At 44.3% G+C, this 26,808-nt stretch overlaps 1 protein-coding gene and 1 long non-coding RNA gene across 3 annotated transcripts in view; both read left to right on the top strand.

Moving 5' to 3' along the window:
- The first annotated feature begins 5,639 nt into the window (after positions 1 to 5,639).
- Positions 5,640 to 26,808, top strand: part of ubl3a (ubiquitin-like 3a) — a 62,317-nt gene continuing 41,148 nt past the window's right edge. The window contains exon 1 of the mRNA XM_046317403.1: positions 5,640 to 6,379. Within this exon, the coding sequence (XP_046173359.1) occupies positions 6,353 to 6,379 (27 nt within the window). The 5' untranslated portion in view covers positions 5,640 to 6,352. The remainder of the gene's footprint in view (positions 6,380 to 26,808) is intronic.
- Positions 16,528 to 21,822, top strand: LOC124007100. Of its 2 annotated transcripts, XR_006833869.1 has the most exons (4): positions 16,528 to 16,608; positions 16,946 to 17,026; positions 20,739 to 20,999; positions 21,388 to 21,822. It is a non-coding gene; the product is annotated as an uncharacterized LOC124007100 (long non-coding RNA). The 2 variants fall into 2 exon arrangements; XR_006833870.1 differs by lacking the exons at positions 16,528 to 16,608; positions 16,946 to 17,026 and adding an exon at positions 16,789 to 16,833 and having other exon boundaries at positions 21,388 to 21,821.

Raw genomic sequence — 26,808 nt, 5'->3', positions numbered from 1 at the left:
TGTACAGACCCAGTGTTCCACAGAGCTGTAGGTGTACCTACCTAAAGAGTCCCCTCTCAGCCTACCATTGACTATGTACAGACCCAGTGTTCCACAGAGCTGTAGGTGTACCTACCTAGAGAGTCCCCTCTCAGCCTACCATTGACTATGTACAGACCCAGTGTTCCACAGAGCTGTAGGTGCACCTACCTAAAGAGTCCCCTCTCAGCCTACCATTGACTATGTACAGACCCAGTGTTCCACAGAGCTGTAGGTGTACCTACCTAAAGAGTCCCCTCTCAGCCTACCATTGACTGTGTACAGACCCAGTGTTCCACAGAGCTGTAGGTGTACCTACCTAAAGAGTCCCCTCTCAGCCTACCATTGACTATGTACAGACCCAGTGTTCCACAGAGCTGTAGGTGTACCTACCTAAAGAGTCCCCTCTCAGCCTACCATTGACTATGTACAGACCCAGTGTTCCACAGAGCTGTAGGTGCACCTACCTAAAGAGTCCCCTCTCAGCCTACCACTGACTATGTACAGACCCAGTGTTCCACAGAGCTGTAGGTGTACCTACCTAAAGAGTCCCCTCTCAGCCTACCATTGACTATGTACAGACCCAGTGTTCCACAGAGCTGTAGGTGTACCTACCTAAAGAGTCCCCTCTCAGCCTACCATTGACTATGTACAGACCCAGTGTTCCACAGAGCTGTAGGTGTACCTACCTAAAGAGTCCCCTCTCAGCCTACCATTGACTATGTACAGACCCAGTGTTCCACAGAGCTGTAGGTGTACCTACCTAAAGAGTCCCCTCTCAGCCTACCATTGACTATGTACAGACCCAGTGTTCCACAGAGCTGTAGGTGTACCTACCTAAAGAGTCCCCTCTCAGCCTACCATTGACTATGTACAGACCCAGTGTTCCACAGAGCTGTAGGTGTACCTACCTAAAGAGTCCCCTCTCAGCCTACCATTGACTATGTACAGACCCAGTGTTCCACAGAGCTGTAGGTGTACCTACCTAAAGAGTCCCCTCTCAGTCTACCATTGACTATGTACAGACCCAGTGTTCCACAGAGCTGTAGGTGTACCTACCTAAAGAGTCCCCTCTCAGTCTACCATTGACTATGTACAGACCCAGTGTTCCACAGAGCTTCACAAGCTGTACTACATTTTTGTTTTTCACTTTGTCATAGTTGTTTCTGTGGGGGTCTGTGGGGAGGGAAAGGTTAGTGTCTTGTTCTTCTGCTGTTCTAAGCATTCAGGTCTCCACAGACCAGTACGTTGCCTTGGGCCTGAAAGTGACTAATTTCCCCCTCTAGAATGGAGAAACTCTCGTCATTGAAGTAGGGTGACTCTGAGGGGGGAAGGTATGTGGCACAGAGTCTCTCTCTCTCTCTCTCTCTCTCTCTCTCTCTCTCTCTCTCTCTCTCTCTCTCTCTCTCTCTCTCTCTCTCTCTCTCTCTCTCTCTCTCTCTCTCTCTCTCTCTCTCTCTCTCTCTCTCTCTCTCTCTCTCTCTCTCTGTGTCTCTGTGTCTCTGTGTCTCTGTGTCTCTGTGTCTCCTTGGTCTTAATACCCTAAATATCGGCTTCCATTATGGTGTTTGCTAGAGCTGACTGTCTGCTTTTGGTTTTACAGACGAACGTGTGCCGGCTAACAAGTAACTAGCTAGCTTACTTTGGCAAGTAGATTTCACTCAACTCAATTTAAATGTATTTGGTTATCAAGCTGCTGGGTATCGCCTATCTGAAATTTTTGGGACATCCCTACCCATTGAAGTTTGGATGTAAAATGGTTAAGGAAACGGTTAAGGTAAGGGTTAGGTTAAGGTAAGGGTTAGGGTTAGGTTAAGGTAAGGGTTAGGTTAAGGTAAGGGTTAGGTTAAGGTAAGGGTTAGGTTAAGGTAAGGGTTAGGTTAAGGGTAGGGTTAGGTTAAGGTAAGGGTTAGGTTAAGGTAAGGGTTAGGTTAAGGTAAGGGTTAGGTTAAAGTAAGGGTTAGGTTAAGGTAAGGGTTAGGTTAAGGTAAGGGTTAGGTTAAGGTAAGGGTTAGGTTAAGGTAAGGGTTAGGTTAAGGGTAGGGTTAGGTTAAGGTAAGGGTTAGGTTAAGGGTAGGGTTTAAGGTTTGCACTGACCCGCACTTCTCAAGCCGGCTAGCTAGCTAAACCTTACAGTCTAAGATAGAGGTCCTGGATGGCAGGAAGCTTGCTTACCAGGCAGTGATGCAACCAGATGGTGCAGCTGTAGAACCTTTTGAGGATCTGAGGACCCAGGCCAAATCTTTTCAGTCTCCTGAGGGGGAATAGGTTGTGTCGTGCCCTTTTCACGACTGTCTTGGTGTGCTTGGACCATGTTAGTATATGTGTGTGTGTGTGCATCAACGACCTGTGTGTGTGTGTGTGTGTTTGTTTGTGTGTGTGTATCAAAGACCTCCAAATTAAGATTCTTAGAGTGTCTTGGACTTTGGCTCTGGGTAGCAAGACAACGAACTCACTGAAACACTTCCATTGCGCAGATTAGGGAAACACACACACACACACACACACATCCATCATATCAGCCCCTTTAGAATTGAATTGACAGAGTTGATCTGGTGACGTATTGAGAGTCTTGGCTTACAGGCTGACGAGTTCAGAGGGCCCATCACACACTCACACAGACACACACTCACACAGACACATATACACACACTCACACAGACACACACTCACACAGACACACACTCACACAGACACACAGACACACACTCACACAGACACATATACACACACTCACACAGACACACACTCACACAGACACACACTCACACAGACACACACTCACACAGACACACACTCACACAGACACACAGACACATATACAGACAGACACACACTCACACAGACACACACTCACACAGACACATATACACACAGACACACACTCACACAGACACATATACACACAGACACACACTCACACAGACACACACTCACACAGACACACACTCACACAGACACATATACACACAGACACACACTCACACAGACACATATACACACAGACACACAGACACATATACACACAGACACACACTCACACAGACACACACTCACACAGACACACACTCACACAGACACACACTCACACAGACACATACTCACACCGACACATACTCACACAGACACACACTCACACAGACACACACTCACACAGACACACACTCACACAGACACACAGGCACACACTCACACAGACACATACTCACACAGACACACACTCACACACTCACACAGGCACATATACACACAGACACACACTCACACAGACACATAGACACACACTCACACAGACACACACTCACACAGACACACACTCACACAGGCACATATACACACAGACACACACTCACACAGACACACACTCACACAGACACATATACAGACAGACACACACTCACACAGACACACAGACACACACTCACACAGACACATATACACACAGACACATATACACACAGACACACACTCACACAGACACACACTCACACAGACACACACTCACACAGACACACACTCACACAGACACACACTCACACAGACACATATACAGACAGACACACACTCACACAGACACACACTCACACAGACACATATACACACAGACACATATACACACAGACACACACTCACACAGACACATATACACACAGACACACACTCACACAGACACACACTCACACAGACACACACTCACACAGACACACACTCACACAGACACATATACACACAGACACACACTCACACAGACACACACTCACACAGACACATATACACACAGACACACAGACACATATACACACAGACACACACTCACACAGACACACACTCACACACTCACACAGACACATACTCACACAGACACACACTCACACAGACACATACTCACACCGACACATACTCACACAGACACACACTCACACAGACACACACTCACACAGACACACACTCACACAGACACATACTCACACAGACACACACTCACACAGACACACACTCACACAGGCACATATACACACAGACACACACTCACACACTCACACAGACACACACACACAGACACATATACACACAGACACACACCCACACAGACACACACTCACACAGACACATATACACACAGACACACACTCACACAGACACACACTCACACAGACACACACTCACACAGACACACATACACACAGACACATATACACACAGACACATATACACACAGACACACACTCACACAGACACATATACACACATACACACACTCACAGACACACACTCACACAGACACATATACACACAGACACACACTCACATACTCACACAGACACATATACACACAGACACACACTCACACAGACACATATACACACAGACACACACTCACATACTCACACAGACACATATACACACAGACACACACTCACACAGACACATATACACGCACTCACATATACACACAGACACACACTCACACAGACACAGACACACACACACACTCACAGACACATACACACACATAGACACTTACACACACTCACACAGATACACACTCACACAGACACACACTCATACAGACACACATACACACTCACACAGACACACACTCACACAGACACACATACACATACACACACATAGACACTTACACACACTCACACAGATACACACTCACACAGACACACACTCATACAGACACACATACACACTCACACAGACACACACTCACACAGACACACATACACATACACACACATAGACACTTACACACACTCACACAGACACACACTCATACAGACACACATACACACTCACACAGACACACACTCACACAGACACACATACACACTCAGACAGACACACACACACATGCAGGCTGTCTGAAGGTTTAACGTAATTGACTTGAAATGTTCCAAGATGAACCCCTAAACCCAGGCACTCCCCTCTCTTACCCTCCCAGTCACCGGCTGCTCTCAGAACCAGAGATACGGGCCATGATCTGCTCTTCCCCAGTCAGGACCTCAACAATCGGTGGAAAACCACTGTACTGTGCCTGGAATGATACATCTTTCAGATCTTCTATACCTCTCACTGACCAAAGTGTCAGACATGCATTATAGGCCTAGAATATTATTCATAAAAATGAATGTCCTTTTTTTAATGTTCCAAACACAAAAAAAACATAGGTTTGTGAATGTATCAATTATTAATACTATATTATTTATAAATGTACCAGGCAAGTATACAGGCAACTACAATGATTTAATTACAATTAACCAATTACAATTACAACCAATTACAACAATTACAATTAATTATGACTCATATAATAGGTTATAAAATATGGCTGCTGCCTAAACATCCTGATTAATCTAATTCAAATTAGAGTAAACCTATTAGGAAAGCATGAATCATAGTTTAGTGACACAGTGAAGCATGACCTTCTGTTTAATCATGTAGAAATCTTTAGTCTTTTTATAGACTGGTCACCTTGGTGTGTCTAGGGTCACTTTGACTCGAACCCTCTGGGAGTGTGAGTGTGTCTGTGTTCATTCACGTGAAAAGAAACCCCCCCACTTTCCGCCCCTTTCTCGACACGGAGGCCTATGCAAGCAAGCTTTCCCCCCACCAAACGACACCGAGACCGTTTTATCTTTCCAACTCGCAACAGTAGTCTCCCCCTCCTCCCTCTCTCTTTTCAGTTCAGCGCTTTTTTTTTCCTACCGTGAAGTGAACTGCCGCCATGTTCTTCTGAGCCAGTATGACAGTCAGACGGGAGGAAGAGAGACAGGGACATAGTCTGTGACTAAAACGACGGTTTAACTCAGCTTTTCGGAGTATGAGAGAGATATTTTAACGCCACTGAACGTTTAGAACGGTGGAAGTTTTCCGTTTAAATTTTTTTTTGCAACAGAAGAGCGGTTCGGATTTACAGAGAAATCGGCGTGTCCGGATGTTACAGCGCGATATATTTTATTTTCCTATGGCGTAGGCACCTTTATATAAAGGCTGATCTTTTTTTTTACACATTTGGGGGTCGGAGGGTCGCCTCCGGTCGAATCTATAAGCACATCCTAGTCTGTTTTTAAAAACCTTTTTTTTAACCGAAAAAATACACGGACTAAATGTCTAATTTGTGTAAAATAGAAGAAAAACACATTCCAACATTCGTTCGTGACTCTGAAAGGATGACTATCGATACTAACGGGATTTAATTGGTGTTTTGGACGTTTAATTGATTATCAAAGACTCATCATTTGCCGTCTACGAGCTTTTAAAGACGACGATAGGGGAAATACTATTTCCTTCCTTGAAGCCCTACGGTGAGCAGATTCCAAAGATGACGGGCTCTACCCCGGCAGACATGGTGAGAAATTTTGCCAAATGTTTCAGAAGAAAAATGTAACCAGTTCGGTGTCCTCCAACGTCAAATTCATATTGTGAATATTCACATTGTGAATAGGTCTATAATAAATTCTTATTAGTGTGATTAAACTCGGTCTATTCTTCAGCCTGTAGACAAACTTGAAGATGACTAGATAACGAAATTGGTCAATCAAATAATGTTATTTTAGCTGGTCAGATGGCTATCATTTATTTATTTATTGAATAAAATGTTAATGATTAAGAGATTTTTAAAAATATTAAATAAGGAAAAAGACGAGAAGCAGTAGCTATAACACTTGGCACAGTGGGGCTACTGTTTACATTTAGCTGCTGTCTGTGTGGGGTGCCCTTGCAGTCCTCAGTCATATAGGCAAAGGCATAACTTTGGGTTATATGTGGGGGGGGGGTCAGGGTTAATGGGTTCTGGTGTCCCCCTCCCCCCAGGAGAATAATACAATAAAAAATAGCTGTGAAATGGTTGTTTCTGGTGAATTTTGAAGGGAAAACACACCCAAAGTCTCACCTGATGACCTGTTCGTCCTCTCCCTGCCTCCACATGGGCAGTGCTCTCTCTTCTAGGGAAAGTGTCCATTTTGCTAAAAGTGTGTCTGTTACAATGATCAGAAAATCATACAATTTCACACCAATTTACAATGCAGAATAATGGTCCTATTATGTATGTATGACCACTAGTGCGGGCAATCTACAGCAACACCTTTACAAGACAGAGAACCCTTTAGAGACAGAGAACCCTTTAGAGACAGAGAACCCTTTAGAGACAGAGAACCCTTTAGAGACAGAGAACCCTTTAGAGACAGAGAACCCTTTAGAGACAGAGAACAACCCTTTAGAGATAGAGAACAACCCTTTAGAGACAGAGAAGAACCCTTTAGAGACAGAGAAGAACCCTTTAGAGACAGAGAAGAACCCTTTAGAGACAGAGAAGAACCCTTTAGAGACAGAGAAGAACCCTTTAGAGCCAGAGAAGAACCCTTTAGAGCCAGAGAAGAACCCTTTAGAGCCAGAGAAGAACCCTTTAGAGACAGAGGAGAACCCTTTAGAGACAGAGGAGAACCCTTTAGAGACAGAGGAGAACCCTTTAGAGACAGAGGAGAACCCTTTAGAGACAGAGGAGAACCCTTTAGAGACAGAGGAGAACCCTTTAGAGACAGAGGAGAACCCTTTAGAGACAGAACTTTTTCAGACAATAAAAAAAGTGACTAGAATTCTGCTCCAGCATAAAATGTTCTGTATTTTTCCCCTAAAAACAATAAAAGTAGCTGATTTTGACGTACTGCTGTTGTTTTTTTATGCTGTGTTTTTATGGTATGGTAGCTAGATGTTGTATTTCTACTAAAAGTTTTGGTAAATTACGATATTTAACAAACTTTAAAGTACTTTTTTTAAGGAGAGATGTTCCTGGCTGCCGCGCAGCAGATCAAGATGATTTGATTTATAGTTCTGGTTGCCTAGTGATGGACTTTAGTCCTGCTTCAGAAGCCTCATTCCTTTACAGACAAGTAAAATGCCCATTCAAATCTCCAGGGAAGGTTTCGTGTTGGCATTTAAAAATGTTTTGTGTAAGTCTACCCTAACAAACATGCTGAAGCCGAGGCGCTTTCAGGGGCCCACATTCCATTATGTCTGAAAAGGATAAGGGATAAAGCCTACTGTAATTTCATATTATGAGGCTAAAATGAATAGTAGGCTACCCCGTGCTCGCAAGACTGGCCCGAAGATACCTCTGTATCCTGACGACATCAGTGCCATGAGTAGGCTAGGATATTCTACACGCAACAGACTGAAGACTGAACACACACTTGCATCATTAACTAAGAGACAGAGCAGGCAGGCCATGTTTTGGTATTCTGCATCTCGCAATGTCTTGTCTTGCATGCATTGCAAATTCACCAAAGTAGTCTAAAGTTCACCTCTTCCTCTCTGTATTTATCTGAATTACACAACTTTCCCAGGCCTTTATAGCCTATCGACTATAACACCGAAAATGCTGTGTTTTGTGATAACTGCACTGTGATTTGAATTAAGTGGTGAAAAAAAACATAGTGTTTCGGGTTAGGGATTTTTCTGAATGTTAAAGATTCCAAATTCCTTTAAATGTTTTAACATTTAAACATTCACACCCCTCCTCTCTACTGTCTCTGACCCCTGCCAAATTAAATCACAATAATGGCAACAACTGTTTTCTTCCAGCACTTGGGCTACAGTCAGCAAAGATGAGGAGTTGAACTGATAGTGTCTTATAACACACATTGTCATGTATTGACCAGTTCCTCCTTGCCTCGCCTCAACATGGGCGGTGCAATCTCTCTCTATTGCCTGTCTTTGATCCCTGCCACGATCATATGACATTGACATCTGAGTCATTTAGCAGACTCTTATCCAGAGACGCGTATAGTTAGTGAGTCATTTAGCAGACTCTTATCCAGAGACACGTATAGTTAGTGAGTCATTTAGCAGACTCTTATCCAGAGACACGTATAGTTAGTGAGTCATTTAGCAGACTCTTATCCAGAGACACGTATAGTTAGTGAGTCATTTAGCAGACTCTTATCCAGAGACGCGTATAGTTAGTGAGTCATTTAGCAGACTCTTATCCAGAGACACGTATAGTTAGTGAGTCATTTAGCAGACTCTTATCCAGAGACACGTATAGTTAGTGAGTCATTTAGCAGACTCTTATCCAGAGACGCGTATAGTTAGTGAGTCATTTAGCAGACTCTTATCCAGAGACGCGTATAGTTAGTGAGTCATTTAGCAGACTCTTATCCAGAGACACGTATAGTTAGTGAGTCATTTAGCAGACTCTTATCCAGAGACACGTATAGTTAGTGAGTCATTTAGCAGACTCTTATCCAGAGACACGTATAGTTAGTGAGTCATTTAGCAGACTCTTATCCAGAGACACGTATAGTTAGTGAGTCATTTAGCAGACTCTTATCCAGAGACGCGTATAGTTAGTGAGTCATTTAGCAGACTCTTATCCAGAGACGTATAGTTAGTGAGTCATTTAGCAGACTCTTATCCAGAGACACGTATAGTTAGTGAGTCATTTAGCAGACTCTTATCCAGAGACGCGTATAGTTAGTGAGTCATTTAGCAGACTCTTATCCAGAGACGCGTATAGTTAGTGAGTCATTTAGCAGACTCTTATCCAGAGACGCGTATAGTTAGTGAGTCATTTAGCAGACTCTTATCCAGAGACGCGTATAGTTAGTGAGTCATTTAGCAGACTCTTATCCAGAGACACGTATAGTTAGTGAGTCATTTAGCAGACTCTTATCCAGAGACGCGTATAGTTAGTGAGTCATTTAGCATACTCTTATCCAGAGACGCGTATAGTTAGTGAGTCATTTAGCAGACTCTTATCCAGAGACGCGTATAGTTAGTGAGTCATTTAGCAGACTCTTATCCAGAGACGCGTATAGTTAGTGAGTCATTTAGCAGACTCTTATCCAGAGACGCGTATAGTTAGTGAGTCATTTAGCAGACTCTTATCCAGAGACGCGTATAGTTAGTGAGTCATTTAGCAGACTCTTATCCAGAGACGCGTATAGTTAGTGAGTCATTTAGCAGACTCTTATCCAGAGACGCGTATAGTTAGTGAGTCATTTAGCAGACTCTTATCCAGAGACGCGTATAGTTAGTGAGTCATTTAGCAGACTCTTATCCAGAGACGCGTATAGTTAGTGAGTCATTTAGCAGACTCTTATCCAGAGACGCGTATAGTTAGTGAGTCATTTAGCAGACTCTTATCCAGAGACGCGTATAGTTAGTGAGTCATTTAGCAGACTCTTATCCAGAGACGCGTATAGTTAGTGAGTCATTTAGCAGACTCTTATCCAGAGACACGTATAGTTAGTGAGTCATTTAGCAGACTCTTATCCAGAGACACGTATAGTTAGTGAGTCATTTAGCAGACTCTTATCCAGAGACACGTATAGTTAGTGAGTCATTTAGCAGACTCTTATCCAGAGACACGTATAGTTAGTGAGTCATTTAGCAGACTCTTATCCAGAGACACGTATAGTTAGTGAGTCATTTAGCAGACTCTTATCCAGAGACACGTATAGTTAGTGAGTCATTTAGCAGACTCTTATCCAGAGACACGTATAGTTAGTGAGTCATTTAGCAGACTCTTATCCAGAGACATGTATAGTTAGTGAGTCATTTAGCAGACTCTTATCCAGAGACGTGAATAGTTAGTGAGTCATTTAGCAGACTCTTATCCAGAGACACGTATAGTTAGTGAGTCATTTAGCAGACTCTTATCCAGAGACGTGTATAGTTAGTGAGTCATTTAGCAGACTCTTATCCAGAGACACAACGAGTTAGTGAGTCATTTAGCAGACTCTTATCCAGAGACACGTATAGTTAGTGAGTCATTTAGCAGACTCCCTTATCAAGAGACACGTATAGTTAGTGAGTCATTTAGCAGACTCCCTTATCAAGAGACACGTATAGTTAGTGAGTCATTTAGCAGACTCCCTTATCAAGAGACACGTATAGTTAGTGAGTCATTTAGCAGACTCCCTTATCAAGAGACACGTATAGTTAGTGAGTCATTTAGCAGACTCCCTTATCAAGAGACACGTATAGTTAGTGAGTCATTTAGCAGACTCCCTTATCAAGAGACACGTATAGTTAGTGAGTCATTTAGCAGACTCTTATCCAGATACACGTATAGTTAGTGAGTCATTTAGCAGACTCCCTTATCAAGAGACACGTATAGTTAGTGAGTCATTTAGCAGACTCTTATCCAGAGACACGTATAGTTAGTGAGTCATTTAGCAGACTCTTATCCAGATACACGTATAGTTAGTGAGTCATTTAGCAGACTCTTATCAAGAGACACGTATAGTTAGTGAGTCATTTAGCAGACTCTTATCCAGAGACACGTATAGTTAGTGAGTCATTTAGCAGACTCTTATCCAGGGACATGTATAGTTAATGCATTAATCTTAAGATCGCTAGGTGGGACAACCACATATCACAGGCATGGAAAGTACAATCTTCCTCAGTGAAGTAGCTATCAATAGAGTCAGAGTTAGAAGGAGGGGGGGGGGGTAGTGCTGTCATCAAGACAAAGGTTGGCTATTTTGAAGAATCTCAAAACTCAAATATATTTAGTTTTGTTTAACACTGTTTTGGTTACTACATGATTCCATATGTGTTATTTCATAGTTCTGTTATTTTCACTATTATTCTACAATGTAGAAAATAGTAAAAATAAAGAAAACCCTTGAATGAGTAGGTGTTCTAACTTTTGACCGGAAGTGTATTATTTACATGTTTTTACTAATGTTGCTATAACAACAAAAAAATGATGTCATTTTATCCTTGAAACATTGAATTGAATTACTGTAGAATTCCATTCATTCCAATACCCCACATTTCCGAAACTATTCAGACCCTTTGGTGGCGATTACAGCCTTGATTCTTCTTGGGTATGACGCTACAACCTTGGCACACCTGTATTTGGGGAGTTTCTCCCCATTCTTATCTGCAGATCCTCTCAAGCTCTGTTAGGTTGGATGGGGAGCGTTGCTCGTCCATTAGATCCCTGGGCTATTCCACGTAGGCCATGGTAGGCTAACGTTGTAATAATGTTGGGATAATGACTTCAGTTGGGATTGTGTCTGACTGTGGCCTAACTCTGAGGGGTTGTGTGTGTTTGTTTTGTTCTACCTCATACCACATGAGGAATACTATGACTTGTCCAACCATAGACGAGGTATGAATGCCCAGGGCTTGGAGGTCTGCCATAGGCTAGTAATTAAAGTACGCTGACTACCCTAGGAATTCTCACAATCTCTCTCGCGCTCTCTCACTCTCTCTCCCTGCGACAGTACTGTAATTCAATCATAGTAAAGAAAAGGTGTGTGTGTGTGTGTGTGTGTGTGTGGAAGCGATAAGTGTTCAGCTGGATGAGAGAGAGGGTCAGAGTTGGAGGTGAAGACGGAACTGTAGAATAAAGCCTATGAATACATCCACTTTTTAATCAAGAGAGAATGGGATTTATGGTTAAAGGAGAGGAAGAGGAAGGTAGGAACCGAGGAGGGGAAATAAAGAGAGAGCGTGGATAACGCACAGAGGAATCAAGAAGGCGTCTCATCGCTGTGTGGTCCTCACCTGTGAAGTGTGGAGGTGTGGGGCAGGAACGTCATAACAATGGGGGTGTGTGTGTGCCTCAGTGTTCTGTTCCAGTGTTCTAAGGTTCTAGAAGGATTGAGTTTAGGAGCCCATTGTGAGGTTATTAAGTAGAATGAATTAGAATGGTCACAATGGACTGGGTCATTCCGTACTCCACAAAAGGTTGAATTACCCTTCTGTTCTAGCTACCACACACAGTTGGATGTAGCAGGGGTTAAAGGTGAGAGGTGTGTGTGGGCTGGGGGTGAAAGAGAGAGAGGAAACAGGGATGGAGTGTGTTTCTTGTGGTTGAAATGCCCATCCTGTATCACCTCTCACTAGCCTGTCTCAGTATTAGTACACATCCTGGGCATTACCATCTAAAAGGACCCCTGAGCACCAACATGTGAAGTTTCCTAGGAGAATATCAAATGAAAGCTAAAAGTCTATATATTGTTTTTAAATGAAGGTATAGATACATGTTTCAACAATTGTACATACAAAAAAATGAGGAATAAGCTTTAATTTCTAGTCAAACGGATGGAAAAGGGGTTCTTAGAAAACGTCTACCAGAACAAGTCTTAAACAGCATTAGAAATACATCAAAACACTGTAATGTGGAAGTAAAGACCCATGTACACTAATATCAACACTTCTATTTAGTTTTGCTGAAATGATTTGCCTTTTGTAAGTTTAAAAAACATTGCCTTGTGCCTTATAATTCTGTTACCACATATCTTGAAGATATATTTTCTAATTTCTCTCCCTCATGAGGAGAGAGGATAATGAAAGTTCGCAGAAGTAACAAGTAAAAGTAGACTTATCAATTCATTAGTTTTTTTTAGTTATATCAACTTTGTTTATGAATTATTATCAGTAATGGAATTATTGATATTTTGAATTGGCTACAATGAGAATCATAGTAGTCACAAACCACAGTTGGGTCACCTGCTTACTGTCCTCCCTTCCACTGGCACACTGTTAATGTTCAGTACTACTGTCCTCCTGGCACACTGTTAATGTTCAGTACTACTGTCCTCCTGGTATACTGTTAATGTTCAGTACTACTGTCCTCCTGGTATACTGTTAATGTTCAGTACTACTGTCCTCCCTTCTACTGGCACACTGTTAATGTTCAGTACTACTGTCCTCCTGGCATACTGTTAATGTTCAGTACTACTGTCCTCCCTTCTACTGGCACACTGTTAATGTTCAGTGCTACTGTCCTCCTGGTATACTGTTAATGTTCAGTACTACTGTCCTCCTGGTATACTGTTAATGTTCAGTACTACTGTCCTCCCTTCTACTGGCATACTGTTAATGTTCAGTACTACTGTCCTCCTGGCATACTGTTAATGTTCAGTACTACTGTCCTCCTGGTACACTGTTAATGTTCAGTGCTACTGTCCTCCTGGTATACTGTTAATGTTCAGTACTACTGTCCTCCTGGTATACTGTTAATGTTCAGTACTACTGTCCTCTTGGTATACTGTTAATGTTCAGTACTACTGTCCTCCTGGCACACTGTTAATGTTCAGTACTACTGTCCTCCTGGCATACTGTTAATGTTCAGTACTACTGTCCTCCCTTCCACTGGTATACTGTTAATGTTCAGTACTACTGTCCTCTTGGTATACTGTTAATGTTCAGTACTACTGTCCTCCTGGTATACTGTTAATGTTCAGTACTACTGTCCTCCTGGCACACTGTTAATGTTCAGTACTACTGTCCTCCTGGTATACTGTTAATGTTCAGTACTACTGTCCTCCTGGTATACTGTTAATGTTCAGTACTACTGTCCTCCCTTCCACTGGTATACTGTTAATGTTCAGTACTACTGTCCTCCTGGCACACTGTTAATGTTCAGTACTACTGTCCTCCTGGCACACTGTTAATGTTCAGTACTACTGTCCTCCTGGCATACTGTTAATGTTCAGTACTACTGTCCTCCTGGCACACTGTTAATGTTCAGTACTACTGTCCTCCCTTCCACTGGTATACTGTTAATGTTCAGTACTACTGTCCTCCCTTCCACTGGTATACTGTTAATGTTCAGTACTACTGTCCTCCCTTCCACTGGTATACTGTTAATGTTCAGTACTACTGTCCTCCTGGTATACTGTTAATGTTCAGTACTACTGTCCTCCTGGCATACTGTTAATGTTCAGTACTACTGTCCTCCTGGTATACTGTTAATGTTCAGTACTACTGTCCTCCCTTCCACTGGTATACTGTTAATGTTCAGTACTACTGTCCTCCTGGCATACTGTTAATGTTCAGTACTACTGTCCTCCCTTCCACTGGCACACTGTTAATGTTCAGTACTACTGTCCTCCTGGCATACTGTTAATGTTCAGTACTACTGTCCTCCTGGTATACTGTTAATGTTCAGTACTACTGTCCTCCTGGTATACTGTTAATGTTCAGTACTACTGTCCTCCCTTCTACTGGTATACTGTTAATGTTCAGTACTACTGTCCTCCCTTCCACTGGTATACTGTTAATGTTCAGTACTACTGTCCTCCCTTCTACTGGCACACTGTTAATGTTCAGTACTACTGTCCACCTGCACACTGTTAATGTTCAGCTCAGTTTTTTCCTTCTCTGTTTGTCATGTGGTGGTCAAAGGAAGACTGTGAAAACTGTCTGGACAACCCCTCCGTCCCACTCACTTTCCTCTGTCGCTCTCTCTCTCATCTCTGTCTCCAGTTAATGTCACCTCGCCCCGGCTCTGACAGACAGCTAACATGACACCCACAGTCTTTCCATTTACTGTAACAAGCACCGACCGACACACGTTGAAAAGGAGTTTTGTCATTTTGGTCAGTCCGCCCTGGCTGGACCAAATCTGAACCAATCATAGACGTCTATGCTTCACAAGTTCGGACAGTACAGTAGAGAAGGGTGCCGCGCCATAGAGAAGGGTGCCGTAGAGGAGGGTGCCGCGCCGTGCCGTAGAGGAGGGTGCTGCGCCGTGCCGTAGAGGAGGGTGCCGCGCCGTGCCGTAGAGGAGGGTGCCGCGCCGTGCCGTAGAGGAGGGTGCCGCGCCGTGCCGTAGAGGAGGGTGCCGCGCCGCGCCGTGCCGTAGAGGGGGGTGCCGCGCCGTGCCGCGCGGTAGAGGAGGGTGCCGCGCGGTAGAGGAGGGTGCCGCGCGGTAGAGGAGGGTGCCGCGCGGTAGAGGAGGGTGCCGCGCGGTAGAGGAGGGTGCCGCGCGGTAGAGGAGGGTGCCGCGCGGTAGAGGAGGGTGCCGCGCGGTAGAGGAGGGTGCCGCGCGGTAGAGGAGGGTGCCGCGCCGTAGAGGAGGGTGCCGCGCCGTAGAGGAGGGTGTCGCGCCGTAGGTTCAGATTTGGTCTGGTCCTGCCCAAACAAAATGTGGTCTTGTTTGGGGATTGGGCTTGTTACAATAATAGCCTGGGTGTTGAATAATACCCAAATATACAAAAGAAGAATATTGCATATTTCCACCTTTTGTGTACCTATTCAGGATACATCACCATGAAGAGAATGACATTAATATCTATAATTATGCATTTCTGTATAGTACAGTTATCATTCTGTTACTGGATGTAAATCCACTTCACTCACTGTAGTTCAATAAGCAAAATAGATGTTTTCAAAGTCTAGGTGTGATGTCATAGCTGCCACCCCATTCTTTCTGCAGACATCTTTTGAATCTTCGTTCCGAGCAGATGTTTAACCTCTCTAGGGGGTGTGGAACGGTAGTGTCCCACCTGGCCAACATCCAGTGAAATTGCAGTGTGGCAAATATATGTATTAATATATGTATTTATTAATATTTAAACAAATATTTTGTATTACTAATAAACCCAGTTTATGAGACCTGGTGAGTTAAGCTGAACAAACATGGACAGACAGGTGTATGTATTAGGAAGACAAGAAGAGCGACAGGTAGGTGTTAAACAGGTGTATGTATTAGGAAGACAGGTGTATGTATTAGGAAGACAAGAAGAGAGACAGGTAGGTGTTAAACAGGTGTATGTATTAGGAAGACATGAAGAGAGACAGGTGTATGTATTAGGAAGACAAGAAGAGAGACAGGTAGGTGTTAAACAGGTGTATGTATTAGGAAGACATGAAGAGAGACAGGTGTATGTATTAGGAAGACAAGAAGAGAGACAGGTAGGTGTTAAACAGGTGTATGTATTAGGAAGACATGAAGATAGACAGGTAGGTGTTAAACAGGTGTATGTATTAGGAAGACATGAAGAGAGACAGGTGTATGTATTAGGAAGACGAGAAGAGAGACAGGTAGGTGTTAAACAGGTGTATGTATTAGGAAGACAAGAAGAGAGACAGGTGTATGTATTAGGAAGACGAGAAGAGAGACAGGTAGGTGTTAAACAGGTGTATGTATTAGGAAGACATGAAGAGACAGGTGTATGTATTAGGAAGACGAGAAGAGAGACAGGTGTATGTATTAGGAAGACGAGAAGAGAGACAGGTAGGTGTTAAACAGGTGTATGTATTAGGAAGACATGAAGAGAGACAGGTAGGTGTTAAACAGGTGTATGTATTAGGAAGACGAGAAGAGAGACAGGTAGGTGTTAAACAGGTGTATGTATTAGGAAGACATGAAGAGAGACAGGTGTTTGTATTAGGAAGACGAGAAGAGAGACAGGTGTATGTATTAGGAAGACGAGAAGAGAGACAGGTAGGTGTTAAACAGGGGTATGTATTAGGAAGACAAGAAGAGAGACAGGTGTATGTATTAGGAAGACAAGAAGAGAGACAGGTAGGTGTTAAACAGGTGTATGTATTAGGAAGACAAGAAGAGAGACAGGTGTATGTATTAGGAAGACGAGAAGAGAGACAGGTAGGTGTTAAACAGGTGTATGTATTAGGAAGACAAGAAGAGAGGCAGGTAGGTGTTAAACAGGTGTATGTATTAGGAAGACAAGAAGAGAGACAGGTGTATGTATTAGGAAGACAAGAAGAGAGACAGGTAGGTGTTAAACAGGTGTATGTATTAGGAAGACAAGAAGAGAGGCAGGTAGGTGTTAAACAGGTGTATGTATTAGGAAGACAAGAAGAGAGACAGGTGTATGTATTAGGAAGACGAGAAGAGAGACAGGTAGGTGTTAAACAGGTGTATGTATTAGGAAGACGAGAAGAGAGACAGGTAGGTGTTAAAACAGGTGTATGTATTAGGAAGACAAGAAGAGAGGCAGGTAGGTGTTAAACAGGTGTATGTATTAGGAAGACAAGAAGAGAGACAGGTAGGTGTTAAACAGGTGTATGTATTAGGAAGACAAGAAGAGAGACAGGTGTATGTATTAGGAAGACAAGAAGAGAGACAGGTGTATGTATTAGGAAGACGAGAAGAGACAGGTAGGTGTTAAACAGGTGTATGTATTAGGAAGACAAGAAGAGAGGCAGGTAGGTGTTAAACAGGTGTATGTATTAGGAAGACAAGAAGAGAGACAGGTAGGTGTTAAACAGGTGTATGTATTAGGAAGACAAGAAGAGAGACAGGTGTATGTATTAGGAAGACAAGAAGAGAGGCAGGTAGGTGTTAAACAGGTGTATGTATTAGGAAGACAAGAAGAGAGACAGGTGTATGTATTAGGAAGATGAGAAGAGAGACAGGTAGGTGTTAAACAGGTGTATGTATTAGGAAGACAAGAAGAGAGACAGGTAGGTGTTAAACAGGTGTATGTATGAGGAAGACAAGAAGAGAGACAGGTAGGTGTTAAACAGGTGTATGTATTAGGAAGACAAGAAGAGAGGCAGGTAGGTGTTAAACAGGTGTATGTATTAGGAAGACAAGAAGAGAGACAGGTAGGTGTTAAACAGGTGTATGTATGAGGAAGACAAGAAGAAAGGCAGGTAGGTGTTAAACAGGTGTATGTATTAGGAAGACAAGAAGAGAGACAGGTAGGTGTTAAACAGGTGTATGTATTAGGAAGACGAGAAGAGAGACAGGTAGGTGTTAAACAGGTGTATGTATTAGGAAGACGAGAAGAGAGACAGGTGTATGTATTAGGAAGACGAGAAGAGAGACAGGTGTATGTATTAGGAAGACAAGAAGAGAGACAGGTAGGTGTTAAACAGGTGTATGTATTAGGAAGACAAGAAGAGAGACAGGTAGGTGTTAAACAGGTGTATGTATTAGGAAGACAAGAAGAGAGACAGGTAGGTGTTAAACAGGTGTATGTATTAGGAAGACAAGAAGAGAGACAGGTAGGTGTTAAACAGGTGTATGTATTAGGAAGACGAGAAGAGAGACAGGTGTATGTATTAGGAAGACGAGAAGAGAGACAGGTGTATGTATTAGGAAGACAAGAAGAGAGACAGGTAGGTGTTAAACAGGTGTATGTATTAGGAAGACAAGAAGAGAGACAGGTGTATGTATTAGGAAGACAAGAAGAGAGACAGGTGTATGTATTAGGAAGACAAGAAGAGAGACAGGTGTATGTATTAGGAAGACGAGAAGAGAGACAGGTAGGTGTTAAACAGGTGTATGTATTAGGAAGACAAGAAGAGAGACAGGTAGGTGTTAAACAGGTGTATGTATTAGGAAGACAAGAAGAGAGACAGGTGTATGTATTAGGAAGACAAGAAGAGAGGCAGGTAGGTGTTAAACAGGTGTATGTATTAGGAAGACAAGAAGAGAGACAGGTGTATGTATTAGGAAGATGAGAAGAGAGACAGGTAGGTGTTAAACAGGTGTATGTATTAGGAAGACAAGAAGAGAGACAGGTAGGTGTTAAACAGGTGTATGTATGAGGAAGACAAGAAGAGAGACAGGTAGGTGTTAAACAGGTGTATGTATGAGGAAGACAAGAAGAAAGGCAGGTAGGTGTTAAACAGGTGTATGTATTAGGAAGACAAGAAGAGAGACAGGTAGGTGTTAAACAGGTGTATGTATTAGGAAGACGAGAAGAGAGACAGGTAGGTGTTAAACAGGTGTATGTATTAGGAAGACAGAAGAGAGACAGGTGTATGTATTAGGAAGACGAGAAGAGAGACAGGTGTATGTATTAGGAAGACAAGAAGAGAGACAGGTAGGTGTTAAACAGGTGTATGTATTAGGAAGACAAGAAGAGAGACAGGTAGGTGTTAAACAGGTGTATGTATTAGGAAGACAAGAAGAGAGACAGGTAGGTGTTAAACAGGTGTATGTATTAGGAAGACAAGAAGAGAGACAGGTAGGTGTTAAACAGGTGTATGTATTAGGAAGACGAGAAGAGAGACAGGTGTATGTATTAGGAAGACGAGAAGAGAGACAGGTGTATGTATTAGGAAGACAAGAAGAGAGACAGGTAGGTGTTAAACAGGTGTATGTATTAGGAAGACAAGAAGAGAGACAGGTGTATGTATTAGGAAGACAAGAAGAGAGACAGGTAGGTGTTAAACAGGTGTATGTATGAGGAAGACAAGAAGAGAGACAGGTAGGTGTTAAACAGGTGTATGTATGAGGAAGACAAGAAGAAAGGCAGGTAGGTGTTAAACAGGTGTATGTATTAGGAAGACAAGAAGAGAGACAGGTAGGTGTTAAACAGGTGTATGTATTAGGAAGACGAGAAGAGAGACAGGTAGGTGTTAAACAGGTGTATGTATTAGGAAGACGAGAAGAGAGACAGGTGTATGTATTAGGAAGACGAGAAGAGAGACAGGTGTATGTATTAGGAAGACAAGAAGAGAGACAGGTAGGTGTTAAACAGGTGTATGTATTAGGAAGACAAGAAGAGAGACAGGTAGGTGTTAAACAGGTGTATGTATTAGGAAGACAAGAAGAGAGACAGGTAGGTGTTAAACAGGTGTATGTATTAGGAAGACGAGAAGAGAGACAGGTAGGTGTTAAACAGGTGTATGTATTAGGAAGACGAGAAGAGAGACAGGTGTATGTATTAGGAAGACGAGAAGAGAGACAGGTGTATGTATTAGGAAGACAAGAAGAGAGACAGGTAGGTGTTAAACAGGTGTATGTATTAGGAAGACAAGAAGAGAGACAGGTGTATGTATTAGGAAGACAAGAAGAGAGACAGGTGTATGTATTAGGAAGACAAGAAGAGAGACAGGTGTATGTATTAGGAAGACGAGAAGAGAGACAGGTAGGTGTTAAACAGGTGTATGTATTAGGAAGACAAGAAGAGAGACAGGTGTATGTATTAGGAAGACAAGAAGAGAGACAGGTGTATGTATTAGGAAGACAAGAAGAGAGACAGGTGTATGTATTAGGAAGACGAGAAGAGAGACAGGTAGGTGTTAAACAGGTGTATGTATTAGGAAGACGAGAAGAGAGACAGGTGTATGTATTAGGAAGACAAGAAGGGAGACAGGTGTATGTATTAGGAAGACGAGAAGAGAGACAGGTAGGTGTTAAACAGGTGTATGTATTAGGAAGACAAGAAGAGAGACAGGTGTATGTATTAGGAAGACAAGAAGAGAGACAGGTGTATGTATTAGGAAGACAAGAAGAGAGACAGGTGTATGTATTAGGAAGACGAGAAGAGAGACAGGTAGGTGTTAAACAGGTGTATGTATTAGGAAGACAAGAAGAGAGACAGGTAGGTGTTAAACAGGTGTATGTATTAGGAAGATGAGAAGAGAGACAGGTGTATGTATTAGGAAGACAAGAAGAGAGACAGGTGTATGTATTAGGAAGACGAGAAGAGAGACAGGTAGGTGTTAAACAGGTGTATGTATTAGGAAGACGAGAAGAGAGACAGGTAGGTGTTAAACAGGTGTATGTATTAGGAAGACAAGAAGAGAGACAGGTGTATGTATTAGGAAGACAAGAAGAGAGACAGGTGTATGTATTAGGAAGACATGAAGAGACAGGTGTATGTATTAGGAAGACGAGAAGAGAGACAGGTGTATGTATTAGGAAGACGAGAAGAGAGACAGGTAGGTGTTAAACAGGTGTATGTATTAGGAAGACAAGAAGAGAGACAGGTAGGTGTTAAACAGGTGTATGTATTAGGTTACAGCTGGTTTCCTGTCTGACCTGTTCAGAATGCTGTCACTGAGACGAACCAGGAAGTGGAGCTCTGACCTAGCACAGTGAGGAAGGAAAGAGACAAGGCTCTGGTATACACAAAGGGACAAGGCTCACAAAAGGACAAGGCTCTGGTATACACAAAGGGACAAGGCTCACAAAAGGACAAGGCTCTGGTATAACTCTGGGAGGACTAACACCAGAGAATAGACAAGAAAATGGAAAGAGGGAATGGTGTTGGCCAGCATCCCGGAGTCGCCTCTTCATTGTTGACGTTGAGACTGATGTTTTGCGGGTACTATTTAATGAAGCTGCCAGTTGAGGACTTGTGAGTCGTATTTTTCTCAAATTAAACATTAAATAGTACCCGCGAAACAAATCTCAACATCAACAATGAAGAGGCGACTCCAGGATGCTGGCCTTCTAGGCAAAGTTCCTCCGTCCAGTGTCTGTGTTCTTTTGCCCATCATAATCTTTTCTTTTTATTGGCCAGTCTGAGATATATCTTTTTCTTTGCAACTCTGCTGCCTAGAAGGCCAGCATCCCAGAGTCGCCTCTTCACTGCATTAGGAAAGTATTCAGACCCCTTGACCTTTCCCATGTTTTGTTGCATTACAGCCTTATTCTACAATAGATTAAATTACCTTTTTTCCCTCATCGATCTTCGCACAAAACCCCGTAACGACAAAGTGAAAACAGGTTTTTAGACAATTCTACAAATGGATTAAAAATAAAAATAAAATACCTGATTTACATAAGTATTCAGACCTTTTTGCAATGAGACTGAAAATTGAGTTCAGGTGCATCCTGTTTCCGTTGATCATCCTTGAGATGTTTCTACAACTTGATTGGAGTCCACCTGTTTTTAAATTCAATTGATTGGACATTATTTGGAATTGCACACACCTGTCAATAAATGTCAGACAAAAACCAAGCCATGAGGCCGAAGGAATTATCTGTATAGATTGTCGAGGCACAGATCTGGGGAAAAGTATAAAAGTTCTGTAGCATTGAAAGTCCCCAAGAACACATTGGCCTCCATTATTAAATGGAAGATGTTTGGAACCACCAAGACTCTTCCCAGAGCTGGCCGCCCGGCCAAACTGAGCAATCGGGGTGAAGGGGCTTGGTCAGGGAAGCGACCAAGAACCCAATGGTCTCCCTGACAGTGTGACTCTCTCCAGAGTTCCTCTGTGGAGATGGGAGAAGCTTCCAGAAGGATAATCATCTCTGCAGCACTTCACCAATCAAGCCTTTAGGGTAGCGTGGCCAGACAGAAGCCGTTCCTCTGTAAAAGGCACACGACAGCCCGGTTGGAGTTTGCCAAAAGGCTCCAAAAGGACTCTCCGAACATGAGAAACAAGATTCTTTGGTCTGATGAAACCAAGATTGAACTCTTTGGCTTAAATGCCAAGGGTCACAGCTGGAGGAAACCTGGCACCATCCCTACTGTGAAGCATGGTGATGGCAGCATCATGCTGTGGGAATGTTTTTCAGCGGCTAGGACTGGGAAACTAGACAGGATCGAAGGAAAGATGAACGGAGCAATGTACAGAGTGATCCTTGATGAAAAGCTGCTTCAGAGAGCACAGGACCTCCGACGGGCTTCGGGACAAGTCTCAATGTCCTTGAAGTGGCCCAGCCAGAGCTCGGACTTGAACCTGATTGAACATCTCTGGAGAGACCTTTAAAATAGCTGTCCATCCAACCTGACAAAGCTTGAGAGGATCTGCAGAGATAAATGGGAGAACCCCCAACCCCCCCCCCCCCCCCCCCCCAAATACAGGTGTGCCAAGCTTGTAGCGTCATACCCAAGAAGACTCGGGGCTGTACTTGCTGACAAATATTGTTCAACAAAGTACTGAGTAAAGGGTTTGAATACTTATGTCAGTGTGATATGAGTTTGTTATTTTTTTAATCAATTTGATACAATTTCTAAAAACCTGTCTTTTGCTTTGGGGCGGCAGCGTAGCCTAGAGCGTTGGACTAGTAACCAGAAGGTTGCGAGTTCAAACCCCCGAGCTGACAAGGTACAAATCTGTCGTTCTGCCCCTGAACAGGCAGTTAACCCACTGTTCCCAGGCCGTCATTGAAAATAAGAATGTGTTCTTAACTGACTTGCCTGGTTAAATAAAGGTAAAATTCAAATGAAATGTGGTATTTTGTGAAGATTTATGAGGGGGGAAAAATGTATTTAATCAATTTGATAATAAGGCTGTAATGTAACAAAATGTGGAAAAAAGTCAAGGGGTCAGAATAGTTCCCAAATGCACTTTTATGCGGAGAGAGAGAGACAAATTTATCACCGACCTCAACCCAGTTTCCCTCGGAGCTTTCAGTCAGCCCACTAACACCTCTCTCAGACCACAGTAAAATCCCAGTGTATTTGAGAAAAGGGTGACCGAGGCAGTGAAAAGGGTGACCGAGGCAGTGAAAAGGGTGACCGAGGCAGTGAAAAGGGTGACCGAGGCAGTGAAAAGGGTGACCGAGGCAGTGAAAAGGGTGACCGAGGCAGTGAAAAGGGTGACCGAGGCAGTGAAAAGGGTGACCGAGGCTGGCATTAAGGACCGGCACGGTTAATTGAAAATCTGGATATCCGAACGGGACGTTAATATTTGACTACTTTAGTGAGTGTTAATTTTTGAAGACATTTCTTCTGGGCTATTTTTTTTGAAGACATTTCTTCTGGGCTATAATGAAAAAAGCTTTGTCAAAAAGAAATCAACTTTTTTTTGCGATTTTTATAACGATGTGTTGATCTACTGCTTTACATTTAACCCTCCAAAAGGTTTTTGGTGAAATAGAAATGTTTTTTTTTGCACATCCCACTCCCCTTGAGACAACCTCGGATATCTGGTTACCCGAAAAAAAATCCCCTGGCGTTGTTTGAATATTAAAACATAAATAAGTGTCCATCCTTAGTTCAAGTAGTCTGGGTAAAAGAGAGAAAGAGTTTGAGAAGGTTTGTGTGGAGGTTTTTAGAAAGAGGGAGGAAGTGAGGGATTGTCATAATAGGGGTTAAGGAGGGAGGAAGTGAGGGATTGGCATAGTATGGTTTAGAGGGAGGAAGTGAGGGATTGGCATAATAGGGGTTAAGGAGGGAGGAAGTGAGGGATTGGCATAGTATGGTTTAGAGGGAGGAAGTGAGGGATTGGCATAGTATGGTTTAGAGGGAGGAAGTGAGGGATTGGCATAGTATGGTTTAGAAGGAGGAAGTGAGGGATTGGCATAGTATGGTTTAGAAGGAGGAAGTGAGGGATTGGCATAGTATGGTTTAGAGGGAGGAAGTGAGGGATTGGCATAGTATGGTTTAGAGGGAGGAAGTGAGGGATTGGCATAGTATGGGTTAAATAGAGAGGAAGTGATGGATTGGTTTAAGAAATAAACCTTTCAGCTGGGAACAGTTTCCATCCAACAGCTCTGTCCTGTTAGAGAGAGAGGAGCACGGTTACATCACCACTACAGCTACTGAGGGGGGGACAGACAGGAAGAGAGAGAATACATTCACTATTGCTGAAAAAAAGAGGGAGGGATCGAGGGGGTCAGAATTACATTCACCACGAAATCAAATCAACTTTTTTCCCCCACATGCTTCGTAGACTAACAGTGAAATGCTGACTTACGGCCTTTTCAAGAGTTAACAGAGTTAAAGATAAGATAAAGAAACAAATAAAAAATAGAATTAATGACATGAGGAATAAATACACAGTGAATAACGAAGGGAGGGAGGGAGTGAGGTAGTGGAACGGTGGGGAGTGGGACGGTGGGGGAGTGGGACGGTGGGGGAGTGGGACGGTGGGGGAGTGGGACGGTGGGGGAGTGGGACAGATGGAGAGTGGGACGGTGGGGGAGTGGGAGGGTGAGGGTGGGGGAGTGGGACAGACGGGGAGTGGGACGGTGGGGGAGTGGGACGGTGGGGGAGTGGGACAGACGGAGAGTGGGGGAGTGGGACAGACGGAGAGTGGGGGAGTGGGACAGACGGAGAGTGGGGGAGTGGGACAGACGGAGAGTGGGGGAGTGAGACAGACGGAGAGTGGGAGAGTGGGACGGTGGGGGAGTGGGCCAGACGGAGAGTGGGGGAGTGGGACAGACGGAGAGTGGGGGAGTGGGACAGACGGAGAGTGGGGGAGTGAGACAGACGGAGAGTGGGAGAGTGGGACGGTGGGGGAGTGGGCCAGACGGAGAGTGGGGGAGTGGGACAGACGGAGAGTGGGAGAGTGGGACGGTGGGGGAGTGGGCCAGACGGAGAGTGGGGGAGTGGGACAGACGGAGAGTGGGGGAGTGGGACAGACTGAGGGTGGGAGAGTGGGACGGTGGGGGAGTGGGACAGACGGAGAGTGGGAGAGTGAGGGTGGGGGAGTGGGACAGACGGAGAGTGGGACAGACGGAGAGTGGGACAGACGGAGGGTGGGAGAGTGAGGGAGGGAGTGAGGGTGGGGGAGTGGGACAGACGGAGGGTGGGAGAGTGAGGGTGGGGAGTGGGACAGACGGAGGGTGGGAGAGGGACGGTGGGGGACAGACAGAGTGGGGGAGTGGGACAGACGGAGAGTGGGGGAGTGGGACAGACGGAGAGTGGGGGAGTGGGACAGACGGAGAGTGGGGGAGTGGTACAGACGGAGAGTGGGACGGTGGGGGAGTGGGACAGATGGAGAGTGGGAGTGGGACAGACGGAGAGTGGGACGGTGGGGGAGTGGGACAGACGGAGAGTGGGATGGAGAGTGGGAGTGGGACAGACTGAGAGTGAGGGTGGGGGAGTGGGACAGATGGAGAGTGGGACGGTGGGGGAGTGGGACAGACGGAGAGTGGGAGTGGGACAGACTGAGAGTGAGGGTGGGGGAGTGGGACAGATGGAGAGTGGGACGGTGGGGGAGTGGGACAGACGGAGAGTGGGAGTGGGACAGATGGAGAGTGGGAGAGTGAGGGTGGGGGAGTGGGACAGACTGAGGGTGGGAGTGGGACAGACTGAGAGTGGGACAGACGGAGGGTGGGAGAGTGAGGGTGGGGGAGTGGGACAGACGGAGGGTGGGAGAGTGAGGGTGGAAGTGGGACAGACTGAGGGTGGGAGTGGGACAGACAGAGGGTGGGGGCGTGAGGGTGGGGGAGGGAGTGAGGGTGGGGGAGACTGAGGCAGAGGGGGACAGACGAAGAGAGACGGAGGGTTGGGGACAGACTGAGAGAGAAGGGAGGCAGAGGGACAGAGTGGGGGAGACTGAGGCAGAGGGGGACAGACGAGGCAGAGGGACAGACTGAGAGAGACGAAGGGTCAGGGAGTGGAAGAGATGGAAGCAGAGGTGGGC

The sequence above is a fragment of the Oncorhynchus gorbuscha genome, linkage group LG20 (assembly GCF_021184085.1).
Source record: "Oncorhynchus gorbuscha isolate QuinsamMale2020 ecotype Even-year linkage group LG20, OgorEven_v1.0, whole genome shotgun sequence".
NCBI classification, from domain to species: domain Eukaryota; kingdom Metazoa; phylum Chordata; class Actinopteri; order Salmoniformes; family Salmonidae; genus Oncorhynchus; species Oncorhynchus gorbuscha.
This window is presented reverse-complemented; position numbering and strand designations above follow the sequence as displayed.